Source organism: Nanorana parkeri, unplaced genomic scaffold (genome assembly GCF_000935625.1).
Source record: "Nanorana parkeri isolate BGI_ZX_2015 unplaced genomic scaffold, ASM93562v1 scaffold252, whole genome shotgun sequence".
Taxonomy (NCBI): domain Eukaryota; kingdom Metazoa; phylum Chordata; class Amphibia; order Anura; family Dicroglossidae; genus Nanorana; species Nanorana parkeri.
Window position 1 is genome coordinate 665,029 of NW_017306520.1, and position 23,256 is coordinate 688,284.

At 38.5% G+C, this 23,256-nt stretch overlaps 1 protein-coding gene across 1 annotated transcript in view; it reads right to left on the bottom strand.

Moving 5' to 3' along the window:
- Positions 1-23,256, bottom strand: part of ITPR3 (inositol 1,4,5-trisphosphate receptor type 3) — a 218,399-nt gene that overhangs the window by 174,347 nt on the left and 20,796 nt on the right. Inside the window, 8 exon segments of the mRNA XM_018556782.1 lie at positions 67-162; positions 3,247-3,393; positions 5,049-5,132; positions 7,360-7,458; positions 8,079-8,237; positions 10,555-10,641; positions 11,843-11,964; positions 13,343-13,413. Of these exon segments, the coding sequence (XP_018412284.1) occupies positions 67-162; positions 3,247-3,393; positions 5,049-5,132; positions 7,360-7,458; positions 8,079-8,237; positions 10,555-10,641; positions 11,843-11,964; positions 13,343-13,413 (865 nt within the window).

Here is a 23,256-nt window from a genome sequence, read left to right on the forward strand (position 1 = left end):
TTTTTTTTTTTTTTTTTTTAAATAAGTAATACTGTTACATAATATTCACCGTAGCTTTAAGCTTACCTCTGCTGCCAGATAATTCCCAGTAGCAAGATGTTTAAATCGATAAAGACTGTTCCAGTGGCCTGCTCCCCCTCTACAAGGATCATGATGAACAACCTGTGCAGAAAGATAGACATAGTGTAATCCGTTAAGACATCACATAGGCCTTTTAATTGCCTGTACTGCTGGTCTCACAGTTGTCTGATCTTAAAAGATCTGTGTACCCAGCTTAGAAAATCTTCAGATGAGCTTGTCATTTAAAATAATAGTGGCAGCCAGGATTTTAAAATTTATGCCACATATGTTTTATTTTGTGCCTGTTACTTCTCTCACATAAATAAATACACTCAAATATTTAAAAAATCAACACTAATGCGACGAAATACCACCACCCAGAAAAGTGAAATTCAGTATTTTTTAAACCAGCTATGCATTTTAATACTTCATGCTAGCAATATAACCATTCTAGAGATAAACACAGAGCTGTCCTCTAGTCTAAGCAACCTGTATGTCTGAACAGGGAGCTGTGCTACTTAACATGCAGGCGATGCAATGCTCATATATTGGGATTTCTTACTGTCAGCCACACAACACACTCTTCTGTTTTAGAAGAAAGGCTGCCATTGCTGGCCTACCTTTTACAACGCTAGTTGACTAGCTGTCTCTGGCCTCAATACTGTCTAATGCATTGACCCAGAACAAGCATGCAGCTAGTGAAGTCAAAGGAAAGTCAGAACTTTTTCTTGAAGAGACACTGGGCTACGCACCAGTAACGTTTCATTCAAAAAAACGTTTTTCGAATAGTTAATGAGGTCATGGCGTGATCGTTTTTGACCGTATTGAATTTAAGGAGCAGAATGGGATTTTTTCCTTGAATGAACAAAAATGTGGCGAAACTGGAATTCCAAAATCAAATGTTAAAATTTAACAAAACATTTGAACAACATTCTGATGGCATTATCAAATGTTTTGTTGAGTTTGTACGAAAATCTACCATTTAGAAGGTACTTACTATTTTGTTTCAATATAACAACCAGGAAATTAGGATTTTTATAATTCTGAAGTAGCAGCTGATATAGTATATCTTCTCAGCACAAGAGTCCCCAACATCTTACACTAGCGTCCTGGTCCATTAGCTATGCATCATTTGCTCCTATTTGCAAATTAAATTCTCTCAGCCAATAGTAGCGAGGACAAAGACCCTCTCACAGCAGCATCCTGTCTCTAAAACCAATTGCTCCTGTAGGTGATTTGTGGGTTCTTAAAGTGGAACTAAACCCACCAATTTAATGTCTCCTAAAATAGTCACTTTTAAGGCATGCCAACTGTCAAAGTTGCCAGTGTGCTTATTTCAGCTCTCAACCAAACTTTCAGTCCCTCTAATGGCTGGTGTCATAGCTGATCACGTGTGCATTACCATGGCAACCACAATCCGTGTTGTCCCATGAAGTTCATTGCATCCACAGGTTATGTAAAAATTACACGTAGAACTGAAGCCACACCTTTTTTTTATGTCTTGAGTAAGGGAGGGTCAAAACTCCTGTCAGCTTTTTTTTTTGCCATCTGTGCCCACTGGGAAGATTTCCCTTCACATCCTGTCCAACAGCCACAACAGGAAGTGAGAGGAAATCCCTGGTGGCCAGCATGGTCACCAGAACTACTATCCCCATTGGAAGATTTCCCATCAATTCCTGTTCTAATGACAACCCAAAATGTGGGATGTGATATCATTATCTGTAAAACAGTCACCAGGACAAATAGAGAAGGAATCTCCCTAACAGGGACACAGACAGCAATAAAAACATGACAAGGGTTTTAATGTCTCTTCACTCTATTCAAAGCTAAAAAAAAAAAGCTTTGACTTCAGTTGCACTTTACCTCTATCTGAACCTTTTAGTGTACGTCGCATATTTACAATCTTGGCTGGGAGCATATGTTATTTATTTACGCTGGACAGTTTTATCTTTTAATTTAGCAATTTACCATTAATAGATTATATTGCATTTACTGTATGTGTGCGGCTTCACACATCTCTTAAAATGATGTGGTCAGAGTCATTTTTTCTGATGTTGTACAGGGGTTATACAGGGACTGCCTTATCATTGTACCCAATCCCATGATCTGTGGGAAATTAAATAGTTCAATGTTGCTCTGCCCACCTAGATACTGTATTATTATTATTATTCAGGATTGATATAGCACCAATGGTTTGCGCAGCACTTTATAAAATAAACAGAGACAGTACAGTAACAATACAATTCAAGACAAGATGGTTAGGAGGGTCCTGCTCATGAGAGCTTACAATCTAAAGGGAGGAGCAAGTGATACAAAAGGCATGATTTGTGAGGAATGAGCTCATGGAGGCAGTAAAAGTGCAGTTATTAGGTGGAGACAGAATAAGCTTCCCTGTAGAGATGAGTTTTCAAGGGACGCTTAAAGGTGGACGGAGTTGGAGATAGGCAGACAGATTATGGTAGGGAGTTCCAGGGGGATGGGAGAAGTCCTGGAAGAGAGCGTCCTATTTCTGAAGAATAACATTAATTTGGGTCTAAATGAGGTAAGATAGTGAAGATGGCAACATTGCTGCTTGGCTGAAGGATGTCAGCAGCATTAAAGGACAACTCAGGGCAAATTAAATCTTGGGGGGCTACCCACACCCTGCAAGGACTAATGTGCTTGAAATGCTCTTGCCTAGGGAGCTAAAGTAACAGTTATACCTACCCAAACCAAGATCCCTGCTGGCTGTTAGATCAGTTCCTTCAGCCTCTCTCCCCCTCCTTAATTTGCCCGGAGTTCTTCTCTAAATAACTGATTTGTAAAAGGTAAATCTGCCCCAAAAAATGTTTATGTTTTGAAAGACGCATCTCCACCTCTCTCCAGGCACATAATCAACTTTGTACTGTATATAGTATTACAAGCCTATTTTGTTCACCTTTTGTTTGTACAGGCTGTTGAAGACTACACTCTGTGCAAAAGTAAATAATGTTATTAGTCATGTTGTCTGACTATAATTCTTCACGACTACCTACATATGACCATGAAATGTTTATGTACACAATGTTCACAGAAAACATGATCCCTAATGAACAATAAAGTTACATTGTAATACATGAAGTTCAACCAACACAAATTAGCAGACAAGTTTTGATTTTTAATGAACATTCATGTTATTGTGACTTGAGTGATGATAGTTCCTCTTACCTCTACTTCCCAAAGAGCATTGGAACTGGTAGCTGATGTGGCTGACTGCCGCAGAGTAGTTCGTAGAAACACATGGAGCTTAGACTTGTATTCATCACAGGTAAGAAATTTCTCCTGCTCAGCATGAAAAAGACGAACCACATCACCCTGGAAAAAGAGTTTTCAAGAAATGTATATTTATACACACCACATTATGATAAAGAACATTCTATGTAATTACATAAAAAAGCAGAAAGACAGAAACAAAAAAATGAAACCATTTATTTGTAATAATGCGTGTAAAGAAAAAAAAATATTTATGTGTATAAAACCTTCTGTCTCCTAGGCTGATTTTGTCCCTGTCAAACCCAACAGTTGTTCCATTAATCTTATAGCACAGGCGTGTATGTTCTTGTGCATGGAGCTCAACCAAGCGGGAATCATGTAATTGTCGCCTTTGGTCTGTTAACGATAGTTGTAATACTTCAAAGAAATACATTATAACAATCTTTGCCATTTAATCATTTCTCAAAGATGGTTTCCTTTGGTACAATAGCCCTCAATGCTTAAAATTGATATTCTTCATAGACATTAGTCTAAAAAGAGGCATGTCATATGTAACGTCTGGAACAGCAGCAGTAGGAAGTTATAAACCTTTACAGGGTCCTTAAAGGCCACAGGGGTACCGTATTTAAAGGGCAAGTTTACTTTCTCAAAAAATGGGAGGAAGTGAAATTACCTTTTGAGGACAGGTATTGATAATCATGATGAAATGGCATTAAGCCCTTCACTTGGGCATATCCAAGTGCCAGTCCATTTAAAGGCTCATTTAGTTATAGGTGGAACCTTGTGGGCTGAGTCAGCCCCTTGCTTCTTATATATCTTGAATATTTCAACAAGGAGATTTGCCTACTTTAATCCCCTTTTGGTTTCTGTCCACCTGGAAGTTATGGGTGTTTCCACCCACCTTAGCTTGTCCCAGCTCCCTCTGGCGCATTCTTCATAATATGAAATACTACAGAGAGACATCCCTTTTCCCCAATAATACTCACATCAATTACACATTTGCAACTCAAGCACAGAAATATTAACTACAGTGTGTCCGAGAGCCCATTTAAGCTACATTTATGCCAAGTCCAATGGTAAGACTCGCTAGCAAAGTAGCCTCAAAAAAAAAAAGCCTTGCAAAAGCCCATATCTCATCCACCTGGAATTCTAGGAAAAGATGTGGACCAATATTTTAAAGTGTCTCCTTTTCTGATGGAGCTGTGGGACTTTAATCTTCAATCCTAAGTCCTTAATTTAAAAATGTCCTACTTTGCATTCCTAATCAAATGTAATCTTTCATTCTTAAGGTAAGTTAAGGCACAACAGCAAAGTAAATTAAAAAATCACGTTTCGACTTGTTACGATCATAAAACAATATATAAATACATGATTTTTCTAAAATATATTGACCTCTTGTGTTTTACAAAGGGTATTAAGGCTAACTGTATTGTGCGCCTTGGCCCATCTACGAGGGGAGGCCAATAAGTTCTTACCCTCACCATGATCTAGATGTGCTACATTACACCTACTCCATTTCTCTTGGCTCTAACTATAATTCACCATGACCTACAAAACAATTGGCATGCATATTATTAAGATATCCACCTATGAACCTGCAAAATGTCAGATCCCTAGCACATCTAGATCATGGTGAGGGTAAGAACTTATGGGCCTCCCCTCGTATGTCTTAATGGCCCTTCTTACCAAAGCTCAGTAAAATATGTACAACTTCAGAAGTGTCAGCAAATCAATCACAAGAGAGGTTTACATCTTACCCCCTTCAAGACATCTTCCATGTAATCTCGGAACTGCATGAAAAGATTAATCTTCCAACTGGTGTTTGAATTCAGTGAATTCACCTAGATACAAAGCAAACCATCACAATCCAAATAACAAAAAAACAAATCCAGTTAACCTATCAGCCTTGTAAAACTTTTAAAATGTAGCTATTGAAAACTCTTAAAGGTTAGCCTAAGAGCAGAAAATCTAAAATGTTTGATATTACCAGCAAGAAAACTCTCCTTTGTGTGTTCCTTGTAACAATATAAATTACTACTGTCCCAACTTTATGTATAAAAGCGTCCAACTGACATTCCCAGTCCATTGAAAGTTATTGAGGGGTCAGCAATGGCACTCTCATTTCAAAAGAGAATGTCAGCTTACATGAAGCCAGGTCCCTAGTAGCAAAGTAAAACTAGTTTCAGAGAGGCACAGATAATTTTTTTGGTTTTCCATGAAAGTAAGGCACCTTCTAGTGTCTTTTTTTATTAAGCACATTCACTTTTCAATGTTTAAAACAGTTGACAGGTTTGTTTGTGTTAAGCACATTTATGATAGGCTATCTTTCATTAATGCCCAAGAGTCTTCTAGGAGGGTAAATCTTTGAAGCCATTGATTAAATATTACACATATACTTTATCTTTGTTTTCACTTTTCAATTAAGCATATGGAAATGTTAACCAGTACAATAAACTCAACATATAAAATCAAAAGTCAATAGAAATTGTCTGTATACATTTGCCTACGGTACATTACACATTTCTGACTATTGGTCACTGGCCAAATACGGGTGTGCAAATTATTCTAAATGAATGGTCAATGTCAATAGACATGATGTGCTTGTACAGTTGTATAACAATTTCAGGTAAGATCATTGTTATTTCTTCCTACTCTAACAAACTAGAAGCATGGTCCTGACCACACCAGAAGATGTAGTCATCTTTCCTGCCACTGAGCTGCTAATTGTACAGTTGGATTGTTGAAATTGTTGAAGAAAAAATAGTTTTTTTTTTCTCATCTGAATTTTTATTATGCAGAAGATAAATTATAGCAATAACAAACCATACATTACATATGTATGCATGAACAATGTAAAGCACAGCAGTACGGAGTTGCTCACAACTTTCTGACAGGAAAGAAGGTGCTTGTTATAAAGTACTATGAAGGTACATCATGTGAGCAAAGAGTTGGTCACTCTGGACATGTCCGGGAGACGAGCTGATAAGATGGTGGGTATAGGAGGCAGCCTATGAGGGACTGGGGTCCAGCATCAAGTTGGTGGCTCAGGTCACCCGTGAGCTCAGAGTAAGCCGTACCATCGAGGTGGGCTGCCTTACATCTTAATATATATGCTTATAAAGAGATATAGTAGAGGGAAAGGAAGAGCGCAAGAAGAGGTTGAAAAAGAAGAGATCAGGTGGGGAAAAAAATCGTTTTTAATATGCAAGAACAATCAGCCCATGTATGTCTATTCTTGTGCTGGGGCTGGTCCAAGAAGACTGTAAAAAAGAAAAATGTAAGACTTTGCCTGCAGCAAACAAAAAATCATTTTTATTTTTCATAAAGGTGAAGCTGGACTGGTTGCTATTGGCTATCATTTTATTTCTCCTCTTACGATAGCTCAGCCCTGTAATATCTTATGATGTGCATAGCTATAACCAACTGCCTTCCAGATGCCACAATCAGCTTATTATTTAGGCCACAATCAGGTTTTCATTTAACATAACTATACAAACTGACATTGAAGGCCCAAGTAATCAGTCAGATACAATATACATCCACATATATGGTTTTAAACTGGTGGAAATTAAAGACACAACCAAGGTGACTGCAGATGTGACCTTACAAGTCTCGGGAGTTCCCTGAGCTGTTGGCCTTTTTAGAGTCACTACTGAACAAAAGTAAGCAGCTAGCACAATCTTACACTAACAAGCTACCTAAGCTGAAAACGGATTCCTTGCATGTCATTTAGGTTGTTTTAGAACATTTAGAACATAATTATTAAAGTAATCTGTTTTTTGTTATATTACTACATGTGCAGATGACAATTATTCCATCTCCACAATAAAATCAAGAGAATTAAATATTTAAAAAAGAAAGAAAACAGACTGAGGCAAAACATAATAAAACTGTTTAGCTCCATCAAACACTACACATGGGACTGAATTATTTCTTGATAACTTCATAGCATTCAGTTCATGTGTGCTTAGGCAGGAGTGGCTCTTACTGCTAAGTTATGAAATGATTTACAAAGAAAAGACTCATAGGCAAATAAAATCTGCTTTATTTGCTTCATCACATGGTCACCTCTTTGCAGCCAGGGTTGTCAGAGAGCTCATAGTTGCTAGCGTGTAAGGGTTGTCCGGCATTGACTGGGTTAAGATTCACCTTATCACCAACTACCACCTGTAATAGAGATCAAATATTACTTAGAGCTTTAGTAAACATTTGACTGATAGAACACCATAAAGCCCATGTGTTTTAAAAAATAATTCATATGACTAAGGTATGAGTAATACTGCCTCATTAATAGCTCACAAGTCAATGCATAACTATACTCAAAATAGAACTTAATTGGTATCTATATACAAGTTTAATTATGAGTTAATCATTCTCTTTTTTACTGACATTATTGTCCAAAAGTTCTTCATTTGTTACAAACTTTTCTTTTTATCATATTTCCCCCGTTGTCTGCTTTAAAGTGGAACACAGGGCATTATTTCTACCTTTGGCTACAGCAGGGAAGGGTTGGAACCTATGTCAGATTTTTTGCTGTCTGAACTGCAAAGATTCACTTTTACTTTCTGTTTTGGAGAAAGGGAGGAAAGGGAAAACATGTTTCTGTGACAACTGCCTAAGGTGGGACTTCTACTCAATTTGGAGAGATTTCCAGTACTTTCTGATGCATTTGGGGACACAAATTGCAGAGAAATCTCCTTGTCTGGGGCAACATGCAAATAAAATCCTGACAGAACTTCTAAACCTTATTGAATTTAATCCCCATTTTTTTTAGCAGCTTTCCTCACATTGTCTCCATTACTGCGCAACTTCCAAAATGGATGAATGAAGAGCCAGGACCCCTCGTTTCCAGTGGCATCAAGTGTCACTCGCATGGCATTCTTCTCAAGCAGTGCAGGAAGACGCTTATTCACAGTGAGGTATTTATTACTCTTCATGTGCAACAGCTGTAACATAAGACAGTAATTGTATATTTGTTAATCACTGCTTGTTAAATTTCATACATTGTCATCTAGTGTGTCTTTTGTACACTATCCCAAGCAAAAGAACCTAAGGCTGGGTTCACACCTAGGCGTATCGAATATGCGCGTGTGTCGCGCGTTTCGTGGCGCGCGTTTTTGCTGTAAAAAACGGCACGACAAAAGCGCTTTTCCGAGGGCTACTTGGCTGTATCCCAATGGAAACGCGTGACAAAAACGCCCCAAAGAAGCTTCTGTACTTCTTTGGGCGTAGAACGTTTTGTAGCGCGTTCATACGGCCTGCAATACGCCTAGGTGTGAACCATACCCATATGAAATAATGGGATTTCGGTGTTTGAGCATTTTGCAGAGCGTTCAAACGCACTACAAAACGCCCAGGCGTAAACCGGGCCTAAGAATGAATATAATGAGAACCCACATGTTGTACACATAACCTTTAGAGCCCCTTTACATTTAATTTTTTTTTAAATGTAACTATTTTTTTTAAGACTTTTTGTTTCCACTTAACTTTATTGCTATCACATAGGGGGATAACATTGGGGGGCCTATAACAAACTCCAACAATTACCTTTATATTATGCATACCAGTATACAACTCCACCCATAATGCCTCAGCACCATCACACTCACCATTAACAAAATTCTCTTTCACACTCACTTTTGGATCACCTCTCACATAGAGACAAACACTGAACACCTTTTTGTTTTACCCTGTCTTTTCGAAAGAGAGCATAGTCAGGAATATTAACAGCCCAATCATGTGACGAACAAAGCCAAGATTAAGCAATACCAATGATATCATAGTTCTCCTCATGCACCAAAGCTTCCAATTCTCCCATTTTGCTGTGCAGACTTCAGGCATTCGGGAACAAATAATTCAAGCCATTTTTACATTTTTCACTTGTAATAGCTGTATCTTTTTTGTAGTGCAGTTAGTACTATAATTTCCAATTTCCAATGTTTGTTTGCAACATGTGAATCTCCTTATTCAGTTCGATTTAGATTCCCCCCCTGCCCCCGTTCTTCCCCTGTTCTGCCCTCCATTGTAGTCTGACCCCTGTTTGAAGGGTTGCTCTAAGTTATATTGCTGTAATTTTACTTTCTCTATGCCCATTGAATAAACCTGGCTAAATCCAATTAGCAATGAACAACTTAACAGACTAGTATAATTTGTGACTTGATCTTTCCTTAAAGTGTCAGTCCACTCAAAACATATTTCATTTTTGGTAGATGCTTGAGAACCGAGCCACCTCATATATTGCTTGAGCACTCTATTGGTGATATTTTTGTGCTTTAGTTTTTGGATTTGTACAGCTGCTGGGAATATAATGTTGTGTTTGGTACATATTTCTATTAATGAGAATAAAACAGGAGGTGCTGAATCACAAACAGGTGGGAACACCTAAAACCTCCACGTCTACGCAAACAGATTTGGGTATTATGGCAAGGAGATTTTATTGTTGGAGTATTAAAGGCATATAATGCTTAATCTATAATTAAAATATGACTTTTGAGTGCAATGACCCCTTACATGTTGATGGACAATCTCTATCTATATAATTTTCATGATTTCCTAACAGTACAGATAACCAGAGAGACACGTAATTCTTTTAACCAAAAGAACAACAGTTCTTATCTGTAATATCTATGTATTCCAATAATTTAATTACTTTTATAAAACTGCTTTATAATAATATGTAAATGTGTAGAACCATGGACCTGTGTCTTTATTCAACCTTAATAACTATGTAACCAGCTAAATCCTATAATATAACAAACATTTTCCAGGTTGTTCCCTAGGAAATACCTAGGGAAAAATTTAAATTTTGATTCCATCCCATTTTAGAAAGGAAATTTCCCAGACTGGAAGGTCAACTATGGCACCGTGTGCATGTATACTCTTTGTCCAAAATGAAGGCAGCATGGACAGATGTTCTTTTTTTGAAAGAAAACTTTACTTTTACAAAACAAAAGTTAGGCTTCCAGTGGAATGCTGGAGAATGTGAGGGAGATTTCAGGGAGTGAATTGTACCTATTCATCTATCGTTCTATATTGCAGATAGAAGTGTCATCTATGTGCTTTGTTATTGTGGAATGGACATGGCATAGTTCAAGCTCTTATTATTTGTAGGGTCAACACAGTAAATCTATGTCCCAAGCATAAGTAAAATCAGTGAAAACTGATACCTCTAAGGAGACCTCAAAATCATTTTGGAACTTTTTTATAATTTAAAACATGTCATAGATTTGCAGGAGTGTGGAATTAGAAAGGAGAATGGCTTACCTGTATCACACTTCCATATTTCACCACCTCACCATGTACCTTCTTATTTTCCGTATCATTTTGTTTTTGCTCCATTTGAGCAGCATGCTACAGATAAAGAAAACACATTCTTAAAAATGCTGGACACACAATAAACAACATATTCACACTAAAGTCATTCATAAAAGCCTATAAAACTCTCTCTCTATATTAAAGAGTAACTATACTTTTCACATAGCATATACAAAATGACAACACAAGCCTATTTGTAATTTAGCATAATGACAATTACCTTCCTTATTTTGAGGGCTTGTTCACACCACCATACATGTTAGGGTAACACATGTCAAAGTACTGTGTATGTGTATGTTCAAGTGCATTATTATTCATTGTTAATTGCACCCCAATGCACATATACAGTCAACTTTAGAGCACCATAATGCACACATGTGATTTCTCTGTACATTTTGGTGAACACTTTGAAAAATGCACCAGGACCTGTTTTCTTTGTGTGGTAAGGGGTAAAATGACTGCGCTGCCTAAAGCAAAGCACCTTAATACATAAAAGCGTGAACCGAAACGCATATATGGGGGCATTCTGTAAACCGTTGGTGTATAGAACTTTACCAAAATTTGAATACCACTTTCTGTGATTGGCTCTTTGCTTTGTTTCCTTTAACAACAACGGGAGTGATTATATCACTACATGAACCACTCACAACTTAGGAATCAGTTGTAGGAAGTTAGTGGAATCAGTGGCGTAACAACCGGGGGGCGGGGGGGGCACTTGCCCCGGGCGCAGGACTACGTATGTAAATGTTACTAAGCTTATTTATTAAGACAAAAGGCTGAATGCAAACTGCAGTTGTTCATAGCAATAAAATCACCTCTCATTCATCTGGCTTTAGTAGAATTAAATCTAATTTATTTGTATTGATTAATGCAGTTTGCATATCATCTGTGTTCTCTATGTTGGCCTTTTACAGAGTCTTTACTTTCAAATATGTTGTATTCCTTTAGTCACATAATATGCTATAGTGTAGTTGACAAGAGTAGCAACAATAAATAAATAAATAAATAAAAAAAGATTTAGATGGTAGTAGTTTAGATTTAGATGGTAGTTTCCCAAACTGTCCTCTGAAATCTACTATTTATTTTAATTGTATCTTTTTGCATATAATGGATATTAATATTCATTTAAACAAAAATGCTTGTTGATAGATAGATAGATAGATAGATAGATAGATAGATAGATAGATAGATAGATAGATAGATAGATAGATAGATAGATAGATAGATAGATAGATACCTGCAGTTTCTGAAGAAGGAGAACATCGGATATCTTTTCTTTTTCTTGTTTGGCCTGTTTAGCTTTCCAGTACTGCTTCTGAGCAGAGTATCTGTTCATGGGACATACCTTAAACAAGCAGTCTGGGAAAACATTGAGAGAGGGAGTAAGCTGGATGCTTGTTGAAATTGCCATGTTAAGTAGGAGCAAGGCAGCTTGAAAGTTAAAAATGTAGGAAAGGGGTAAATCATTAAAAAAATATACAAGGTATTGGATCATTATTACCAGGATATAAAGTGTTGGAGAATTCCACATTTTTTGGTGACAACTGTCTAATAGGGGATAGTCCATTGCTTCCTATCACTTTGGTTTTTTTTTTACAGGAAAGAAAACAACAAAAAACAGTTTTAACCATTCCCTACTCTATTCAAAGCTTTATCCAATGTTTTAACATTTTTTTTAACTTTTTGGTAAGCAAAATGACCCCCTGATTTCTTTTTATCTTTTTGAAACTCCAATAGCAATGGAACTTCTTGACAAGTTATTTAGTTCTGAATTCCCTTACCTTAACACAAAAGGCAGAAATTACATTTGGGGTACGTTGTAGCATTGCTCCCTACAGTGGGTGGGGGAGGTGGGCTACAAGCATTTAGTACAATAGCAGTGGTGACAGTTCTGCGGCTGCACACAGATAGCTCCTAATGATGACAGGGCAAAGATATAAATACCTGGACCTACTTTCTGTTTCTACTAAATGCATCAGCTGTAGTACACTATATAGTGTGACCCAGGTACCTCCTATAGGTAAGATTCTACTTAGCCTTTTTTTCTAAGTTGCTAAGAGAAACTGTACTCTTAGGTGTGCCTTCTCCCTTTAGTTTTTAGATGTACAGTATTTCTACCCACCATTCTGGGAACTGGGAGAGTGGCTCCACCACTATAACATTTGTATATTTTACAGACTACTACATTTCTAGTTCTTCCTTGGTCAGGCCCACTCACAATTCAAAATAAGCAGAACAGAACACGAATGCCATGTTTAAAGCCCCAAATGTCGTAGAATCTCCAATAGAACTAAAGTGCAATTCTGCCACCGCAATGAGATAATCCTGCTGAAGACTCTTCAGCATTCAGCAGGTGTGTAAGATATCTGGTACCTCACTGCACTCTGTGGCTCTATCTGTCAGCCCCTACATCACTATTGTGACCTCTAGTGATGTAGATTTTTGGTGGATGGAGCCAAAAATTGAAGTGGGGTATGCAGTCATCCAGCTCTCCAAGGAGTGTCAGATGCAAGACACACAAAGTTCAGCAGTGGGCAGAGGGACAGGTATTTATAATATTTTACTTGCAGAAAGTGCTTTTTTTTTTAAATAGTCAACTTAAACAGGCATCAGTAAAAAATTATTCACAATAATATTAATATGGGATGGACTTGATACAATATAAATGATTTTGGTTTTAACAACAATACATGCCTTGTACCTTTATTTAAAGACTTTAAAATATAATGTTTCTCACCTCTAAATTTTTTGGGTGGGTTGTCAAGATCTCCAGCCGCTGGCTCCACCACACACCTATCATCAACCAATCTATACAAGAGAAAAACAAATAAAAATATTTAAATTGCCTTTGTGAAGGTGTATTTTTGTCTGATATATCTTCCGGTTTAATAAACATACTCCTCACTATCATTACCTTATTGCCATAAATAGCAAAAACATTTTGAAGAGCTAATACAACAAGTGAAAGCCAATTCTCTCTAACGTTGTCTACTGTAATTTCTCTGAAATATACTGCAGCCAGATCCCAGACAGCTTCTTACATGTGTGGTGGGTATTTCCTGAATCATGTGCTATTTGACTTTCCCTTCATCTGCATAATGCATCACCAATCATATTCACACTTACATGGCAGGTTTAAAGTGCTAAAAAAGTCTAAATGTTTTTAAGCCATTTCAAATGCTTATTAAATCAGCATCTTAGAATGGATGCTGCTCCTTGATGTTTAAAGGTTTTAGCTTCCTGCAGAATCTGCTGGTCCCCTGAGCATTGGCACTGATATCCTGTTTTAGGGTGGCTCCTTTCCCTTGCAGGATTTATGGAGCTACCCTTGTGTATGCCTCCACAAAAACACAGGAAGGCAAGCCACTCCCCTGCTCCCAGCTCCTCCTTACTGCCTTCTCCAAGCTCCTAGATGGACAGCTGCCAGTGACTGCTGTGTGCCTTGTGTTCTTGTACTGGACATGAAGTTCAGAGATTTGAGCTGAGACAGTTGGAGACAGCTGTTCAGAAACATAATGAATGCAAGTGCTTGGGCAAAAAATTAAAGAAATACTTTGCTGGGTAATATATACTTGTTTGATCTGGATTCATTATTGAAAAAAAAGTTTAATATTAGTTTAAATCTGAGTTGTAGTAACAATTTAGCAACACCTCTGTACTTTGTACTGATAAATAAGGCTTTCTGTGTGTGAGAGTTACAAAACAGCTTGCAATTAATGTGTTTGGGTTTACCTCTCCTGCAGTACAAACAGATAAGCAAAGGTGGTTCCCTGTTCACCAGATTACCAACAATCTGTAGCAGGTAGCTTTCAATTCTGCATATAGCTAAAGGCTTAATATTTAATTTTGACATGATTATATATTTAATACCCACCAGTCCTGAGGAATCCTCAACTGCCTCTTCCCCCTGTGGCAGGTCACATGACCAATGCCTCTGTTTCTCCAAAAAGGAAGAGTTGGTTGTGCTGGAATAGCACTCCCTTTTAGAGACCATTGCATTGTTCCCAAAGACAGCATAAACATAGGATTTTTGTACTCACTGTAAAATCCTTTTTTGGAGTTCATTGAAGGACACAGGAATGTAGTAATTCTTAGACATATGGGTTGTACTTCCCCCTACAGGAGGATTTGGATACTGTCAAACACAAAACTGTGACCGGCTTGGTATAACACTTCCCAGCATGCCTCAGTTGTGTAACAAAGAATTACAGCGAGTAAGACCATAAACAGATGAGGTTGGGACCTGTGTCCCTCAATGAACTTCAAGAAAATAATTTTATAAAGAGTACAAAAATCCTATTTTCTTTCTCATTCATTGATGGACAATGGAATGTAGTAATTCTGAGACATTTAGGACGTGTAAAGCAGTTCAACTAAGGGGTGGTGCTAAACACAGCAAACAATACAGTAACAAGCTCTCTATAAATCAACAATAAAAAAACTCGAGATGGCCTGCAGCGCAAAACTGGCATCAGATAAGGCCTAAACCTCCACCTGGTAAATCTTAGAGAACATGTGAACAGAAGACCAGGTGACAATCTTGCAAAAATGGGAAACAATTGATGCCAATAAGCCCAAGAAACACGAAAGTTCTATTAAAATGTGCTTTAACAGGAAAGGGTGGAACCCGATCCTTAAGTTCATAGGCCTGAACAATAATCTGTATGAAACACTAAAAGATGGTGGAGCAAGACACTGGTTGCCCTTTGCAAGGTTCATTTAGGATGACAAAGAGAGTCTGTCTTCCTAATGGAAACAGTGGCTAGGATGTGGACTCTTATAGCAAGAACAACATCTAGACAATGAAGGGAAATCTCCTTCTGATGTACTGGAGCAAGATATAGGGATTGTTGAACAATTTCCTAGTTGAGGTGAAAGGCTAAACCACCTTAGAAGGAAAAAGGCTACTGACCTCAATACTATCTTGTCTCTATGCTACATAAAAGGGACTAGCTCGCACAGCATGTAGTAAAGTCTTGAGAGAAGAAAAAAGAATCCAGAGAAAAGGAAAAAAAGGCAAAAATGGTTAAACTGTTATCACTGGTGAAAATACATCTATTCCCCTAGTACACTAGCAAAGAAGTGGAGGCATGCTGGGTGTGGGTGGGGTTATAACAGGCTGGTCACTGCCTTTTGTTTTTGGCAGTGTCCAAATCCTCTTGTAGGCGGCAGTAAAACTCAAATGTCTAAGAATTACTACAATCCAGTTTCCCTTAATGAACTCAAAGAAATAATGTCTTAAATCATATGTGTTACATCCAGGATACCGAACTTGTGGCAGTGCCTCAAAGCCATGACTACTGGGAGGCATACTCTTTGATATTTCACTTAATTCTATATTATAGTGACAAAACATTGATTTCTATAGGAGAGGTATCCTGCAAGTATATACTTATTTTAACAACTTGTCCCTTTGCTAAAAAGGAGATTATACATCTTACCTTGCTACTAAAGGAGAAGACAACCTATAAAAGCCTGATAGTTACACCGCTGCTTATCAGTCCTAATTTACTACCAATTAAACTACTTAATACAAGCTCTGCACACACTGCATGTTCTAACCTATTTATCCTGTGCAGATTGTCTAAATACTATCTGCCCATTCAGATGCATTCTTCAGTAAATATTAAAACTTACAGATTGTATGATCACAAAATCACAAGCTGTCCTTATAAATGTATTTGTACGGAGAGTACGGAGAGGTCGTTTAATAGGAATTAAAAGTAAATATTGACTAAATCTGTAAATTATACCATTAAGTTGCTTTTTTCATGTACGCATACTGATATAGATAGAGGATTTAGCATATTTTTTAGCTCTGTCTTGGTGTTTCAGGCCTTAAGGCACTTGGCATTTATATGGTATGATGTATACGAACAATGAACTCTCTTTTTCATTTAATTAAAACTGTTAATGACTGCTACATGTAATGAAAATGAATAGCTGCCTGGGATAGCAATTTTTTTTGAGCGTGGAATCAAATACAAATGGCTCTTCTTGTTTAAAACCTTGTCTTAACCCCTCTCATGACAATCGTTGATTTTTTAATCTAAGGGGGTTATTCACTAAGGAGTCGAAGGATATAGCCGTATTTTCGGCTAATTCTTCAGCTCACTTTACCAGCCGGAGCCCTTCAGTTCAACCAAATCAAAGGGCTGCTGTACAGGCTTTTCACAATAGCATACAGCACCTGAAGGCAGTTGAGCAGCTCAGCCGAACGCATATGCTTTGGCTCTTCTGGACCGAAGTCACAGCCGAAGCAGACCGTTCTCCCTGCAAATGTGAAAAAATAAAAGCATTTTTTAAAACGGCGCAAAGTCCCCCTCCCGATCCATACCAGACACTTTAGGTCTGGTAGGAAAGATAGGAGGGACCCCAAGTTAAAACAAAGTGCGTGGGGTTGCCCCCAAAAGTCATACCAGGCCCTTTAGGGGCCCCCCACCAAAAAAAATTCTCAACCAGACCCTTAATCTGAGCACAGGCCTGGCAGGGCAGGAAAAGGGGGGGGGGGGCAGCGAGCGCCCCCCCCCCTCCCTGCGCCATACCAGGCCACATGCCCTTGGCATTGGGAGGGTGCTTTTCCAGGATCCCTCCTGGAAAAGCACCTTGTCCCCACGCGGATGAAGACAAGGGCCCTTTTTTGTCACGACCCTGACCCGATGGTTGCGGGGGTCTACAGGCAGTGGGCCTTATTTGCATCAGGGTACCCCTTTTCATAAAGGGGGCACCCCATGCTGCCCCCCCCCCCCGTGAATGAGTAAGGGGTACTTGTACCCCAACTCATTCACTAAAGCGTTAAAGAAAAATTGTAAATAAAGAGACCAGACTTTTAGAAAAAATATCTTTAATTGAAAAAAGAAACACAAAAAAAGTTTTTGACAATTCCTTCAATAAAAAATAAAAATACCAAAAATTGATCCACCAACATATTGCAAAGGTCAATCACCATGTCCAGCGTTGTCCCCGCTGATACCGACTCATTGAAATAAGAAAAAAACCTGACGCCCGCGATCAACTACCACAGCAAAATGAATAATTTCACAGATGCTGGCCAAATGTAAACAGATAGGCGGAGCTAGTGGTGACATTATCGCTGGCTCTGCCTATCTATTAACATTTTTTCGCACCTGTCAAATCACTATTGCAAGTCCCGGCCATATGAAAACAAATGGGTGGAGTCGGTCATGACGTAATTTGCTGTCATGCTATGACAGGCTACTGGTTGTCATACAATGACAGGCTAAGGGCGAATGGCAGCGAGTGAACTGCAGGGCGTTCGGCTCAGCCAATCCAGATGTTGGATCAGCTGAGTCAAACAAGTTCTTCACTTTGGCTGAACCGAAGGGAGTCGAAGCCTGCGGAAGCCAGCCGACGTACGGTGTTCGGCTCCCTTTGCCTTTGGCAGCTGAGTGAATAACCCCCTAAATAACTTATAAGGAATAATTCTATATTTTGTCATCTCCTAACAATATCGATGAGCAGAAGCAGCGTAAGCTCTCTTAAACACATCCTCCCCATTTTAGAGTTTGATCCAGATGTACACAGATTTTAGAACAGGTTATAAAATCTCTGTATACAACGAGAAATGGTTCTGACAACTGAAAGTCCTTCACAGCCCAATTATCATATCAGTTCTGTTAAATCTGTGAGAATCAGGTTTTGTATGGACACAGCTTTTTATTGTTCTGAAAAATCTCATCCAAAAGTTAGGTTATTATAGAGTTAACTGGTATACTGTCCCAAAACAGAACCAAAACTTGACTTCACCAAGACATTTTGCACGCCTAATCAAAGAGAATATAAAACCAATGGCTTTTTATTTTGGATCATTGCAGGGAATCTGGTAAGCTTAGACAAAAAAGACAAACAAAAGGCTATCTACTCTATGTTATTGTCCAACAGCTGGCCAAATTCTGTTTTCTGTGTTTGTAGCTCGTATTTGTCAGCACGGAAAAGCTCTGCACAAAAAAACCTATTGATTTCTATAGTCCCCGTTCATGTTTCAGCACAGCTAAGAAAAAAGCCAGTCGCTGGAAAAAAGTACATGAGCTTTTTTTTTGGGGGGGGGGCAGATCATCGCGCTTAGGAATATGAAAAAGGGTCACATTGTGCTGATCTCCCCAAAAAGAGGCGCATACTTACAGGCTTGTGCGGAGCTTTTCCGTGCTGACAAATACAAGTTACAAACGGTGGCCGTGTGAACAGGGACTTAAGAGCTGGTTCACACTGGCTAGCTGACTGCACAGATACTGGTGCTCGCTGGAGTGAACAGTGCCGATGTGCAGATCCAGATTTTTGTTAGAACTTTATTGAAATGTCACAAGAGTTCTATCGGCCACATCGTGGGTCATACCATGCTGCACTGAAAAAAAGTGCTGTATGATGTACAGCGCACACCAAGGTGTAAACTTTTTCAGCGCACACCAAGGTGTAAACTGTTCTGCTTGAAAAGAAGGCAAATTACCATAACTTTGTGTTGGGACTGCGCCGGGCAACTGGCCCTAAAGCATATCTAAAGCAAAAGCTTTTTTTTAGTTTTCAATAGAATGGTGAGTAGTAAGAGTCCCTTTAGGGCCCGTTCCCACCAGGTCAGTGCATTGAAAAAAAATTATGCATGCACGATTTTTTTTCAATCGCAACGTACAGTCAATCACATTACAGATGGGAGGTGTGTTTGAGTTGCCATTCAAATGGCCTATCATTGGTGGCTGTGAGAGGAAATATGCTGTGTTGTTTGAATCAGAGGGATGAAAAGTACCCCATCATTGATGTCAGTGAAAGGAATAGTGGCCAATTGTTTGTGCCAGTGGAAAGAACAGTGCGCCAGTATGAGAAACTGTGTCTCATCATTGGTACGACTTGGATATATATCATAGCCCATTGTTGGTTGACCCTGTGCCCCCGCCCACTTGGGTCAGAGGGAAGAATAGTGTCCTATTGCCGGTGTCAGTCGGATAAATAGTGCCTCATCATAGGCGTCAGTGGAAGAAAAAGTGCCACGTTATTGGTATCAGTGGAAGGAATTGTTCCCCATTGTTTCAATGAGAGACAGAACATGTTAAATAGGAACTCTGGGGGGATACATATCTGAACCCGCACTGCAAGGGGTAAGTGCTCATTTTTGTCTAGGGTTAAAAATAAAAAAGTTATACTCGCCTGATCCACTGAACCCGCCAGCTCTTAGACCCGTCCCTTCCACCTCGCTCTTCCTCCAATGCAGCTGTCTAAGGTGCTTGAGTCATCACATTCTATACACAGTATATAGGAAGTGAGGACACCAAGGGACATACAATTGCTGCAACAGAGGTGGAGACAACCTGGAGGGAGTGCTGTTACAGCTGGCCGGATCCAAGGTTTGGGTGTGTAAACAGTTAGGTCTGCAAATAATTGGACACTGACACAAGTTTTCATTATCCAAATCTACCATAAAGAGAAGGCTTCACACAGCAAAATAGAGAGGGTTCAACACAACGCAAATCCGTTATAAGCCTCAAGAATAGAACGGCCAGATTAGACGTTGCCATGAAATATCTAAAAAAGTCAGCCCAGTTCTGGAACAGCATTTTTGAACAGATGAAACTAAGATCAACCTGTACCAGAATGATGGGAAGAAAAAAGTATGGAGAAAGCTTGGAAGGGCTCAGGATCCGAAGCTATCACATCATCTGTAAAACAAAGTGGCATGGGCATGCATGGCTTTTAACAGCACTGGGTCACCAGTGTTTATTGATGATGTGACAGAAGCAGTCGTATGAATTCTGAAGTGTATAGAGATAAATTGTCTCCTCAGATTCAGCCAAATTCAGCAAAGTTGATTGGACGGTGCTTCACTTTACAGATGAACAATGACCCAAACATACGGCGAGAGCAACCCAGGAGTTTTTTAAGGCAAACAAGTGGAATATTCTCGAATGGCTGAGTCAATCACCTGATCTCAATCCGATCAAACATGCATTTCACTTCCTGAAGACAAAACTTGAGGCAGAAAGACCCACAAACAACAACAGAAGACAGCTGCAGTAAAAGCCTGGCAAAGCATCACAAAGGAGGAAACCCAGCGTTTGGTGATGTCCATGCATTCCAGACTTCAAGCAGTCATTGTCTGCAAATCATTCTCAACAAAGTATAAAAAATGAACATTTTATTTATGAATGTCTTAATTTGTCAAATTACATTTGAGCCCCTAAAATAAGGGGCCTGTGTAAGAAAATGGTTGCAATTCCCAAACCTTTCGTATGATATTTTTGCTCAACCCCTTAAATGAAAGATGAAAGTCTGCACTTCAATTGCATCTCAGTGGTTTCATTTCATATCCATTGTGGTGGCGTACAGAGCCAGAATTATAAAAATTCTGTCAGTGCCCAATTATCTACAAACCTAAATGTGCCCTTGTTTTTTTTGAACCTAGACACAAACGAGCACTTAACCCTTGCAGTGTGGAGGTTGCCTCACTGCAAAGGCCAATCATTTCTTAAGGGCAAGCAAAGGGGCATAGTTTGGGTACAACTAATCTACATTAACACGTGTCTCAACACATTAAGCCAATGTCTGAGCAGACAACATATGTGATATAACTAACTTTACCCCTAAAGTGAAACCTGCCATCTTAGTACAAAACAAAAATTTCTTCTCATTTAACACAATATAATTCAATACAAAAGAGAACCCACCAACAAAACAAGTTTCTTTTTTTTTTCTTTTGGCGCTGACCGGTGTTCTACTGTTAGTAGTATAATAGTTGAGACTATCAGTGTAATTTTTACCCAAACGTGCCCAGCTATTGTAATGTATACAAAACATAACAATGGATTAAAATACACACTGTATACTTAAAGCAAAGTCACTGTAAAAGCTGGTATCTAATGCTGCATACATGGGAGGCGCTTCAGGAAGTACAGGTCATGCACGGAAAACATGGTTAAATATAGCCTGGTATTATAATTTTAAATAGAACTTTTCACGGAGCGTTTAAATTGTCAGCTACAGTAGAATGAAAATGTTAAACTCTTGCCCCACCAAATATTATGTAGCAAGGCATTATTAACTGAATTAGAGGCTGAAGATTATTGCAATTATGTTTTAGTATGTAATAAGAATGTTATTTGTTAATCTCATTATAATCTATTAAACATTGGAAGAAAAGCATATTATAAGTCAGATATAGTTGTTTATCGTATCTGAACATTACAAGGCTTCACATTGATATAACTGGATTGTAACCATATTTATAAAGCAATAATAAGTTTAACAATACTAATTTATGTTTAGCAATGTTCTAAAAGTGCAAGGAAATCCCTATTGAAAACTTGTGAAAAAAAGCTTGCTGAACAAAGATGCTTAATAAACTATAATACCAAAATTGTCCACTCAAGCATCGAAAACGTGGATCTTTTGCACATCTGGGGATGCACAGACCTTGGCATTTGTATAATGCAGAGAGTGCATCTGAGTACATATGAACAATTTTGTTTGTATGCAAATAATGTGTAAACAATATGTCCGTATGGGAAAATCTGATGTCTAGGAGTTCACTGCTCATGACAATAAACATAAGGAGCATCAGCTACCTTACTCCTGAGATTATGAGAGGAATAGGCACATCCTGTGATAACTGGCCCATGTACTGGCATTGTACAAATTAAAAAAATGCATTCAGATTCCTGAAAACCACTGTAAGTATCACCTTCTGTGAAAATACATTTCAGTTATGAAGAAAAGCGTATTTGAAATCATACAGGGTTATTCACAAAAGGGTGAAGAGTTTGGAGAAGGCAGGAGAAGTGAACAATCTAGGACAATATAGCTGATTTGGAAAAATTCTCCCATTCAGTTTACTTTCCAGTTCAGCTATGTTGTCCTAGATTGTTCCCTTCTCCTGCCTTCTCCAAACTCTTCATCTTTTGTGAATAGCCCTGATTGTGTTTGAAAAAGCCAATTTGGCCTATTATTTTCTTTGGATAATTATTCAATTTGGATAATTATCCTCTTGTGTTTTCAAAGTTGAAATTTAGGCAGATCTAAAAAAAGCCTCAAACTACAGTTGGGAGTATGTTAAAAGTAGAATGGAAGCTATTTTTTTCAGTGTCCTATTGGGGACATTTTCTACTCTTCCCGCCCAATAGCTACAACAGGTAGTGAGAAAAATTCAGTCTAAAGAGAGAGAATTCCTGGTGGTCAGCAGGGTTAGCGGAACTAGTTTCTTCATTGGAAGATAGCCAATATAATCCTGTACTGATGACAACCCAAAGGGAATTTCTTTTTCGCTTTCAGTGATAACGCTCACCAGGACAAATAGGAAGGGTGAATCTCTCTAATGGGGACACAGACAGCAATAAAAAACTGACAGGTGTCCTAACCTCACCCAACCTAAAACAAAAAAAAAGGTTTTGGCTTTTGTTTTACTTGTAAAAGGATTTTCTGGTGAATTCTATTTTTTTCAAGTTGTATAAAATAGTGGTACAACTTTCCAAGGGTTTAACCACTTAGGAAAGTTCTGTGGGGGAAATGTAGAATACTACCAAAGTTTCCTCCACACAGAGTGCATCAGAAAAGATGCATCCATTAAAACAAGCAATCAAACATACAGTATATCGGAAGGGGAGATAGAAGAGGAATAGGCGGCGGGGAAAGAAAGGAGAGAGAGAAGGAAAG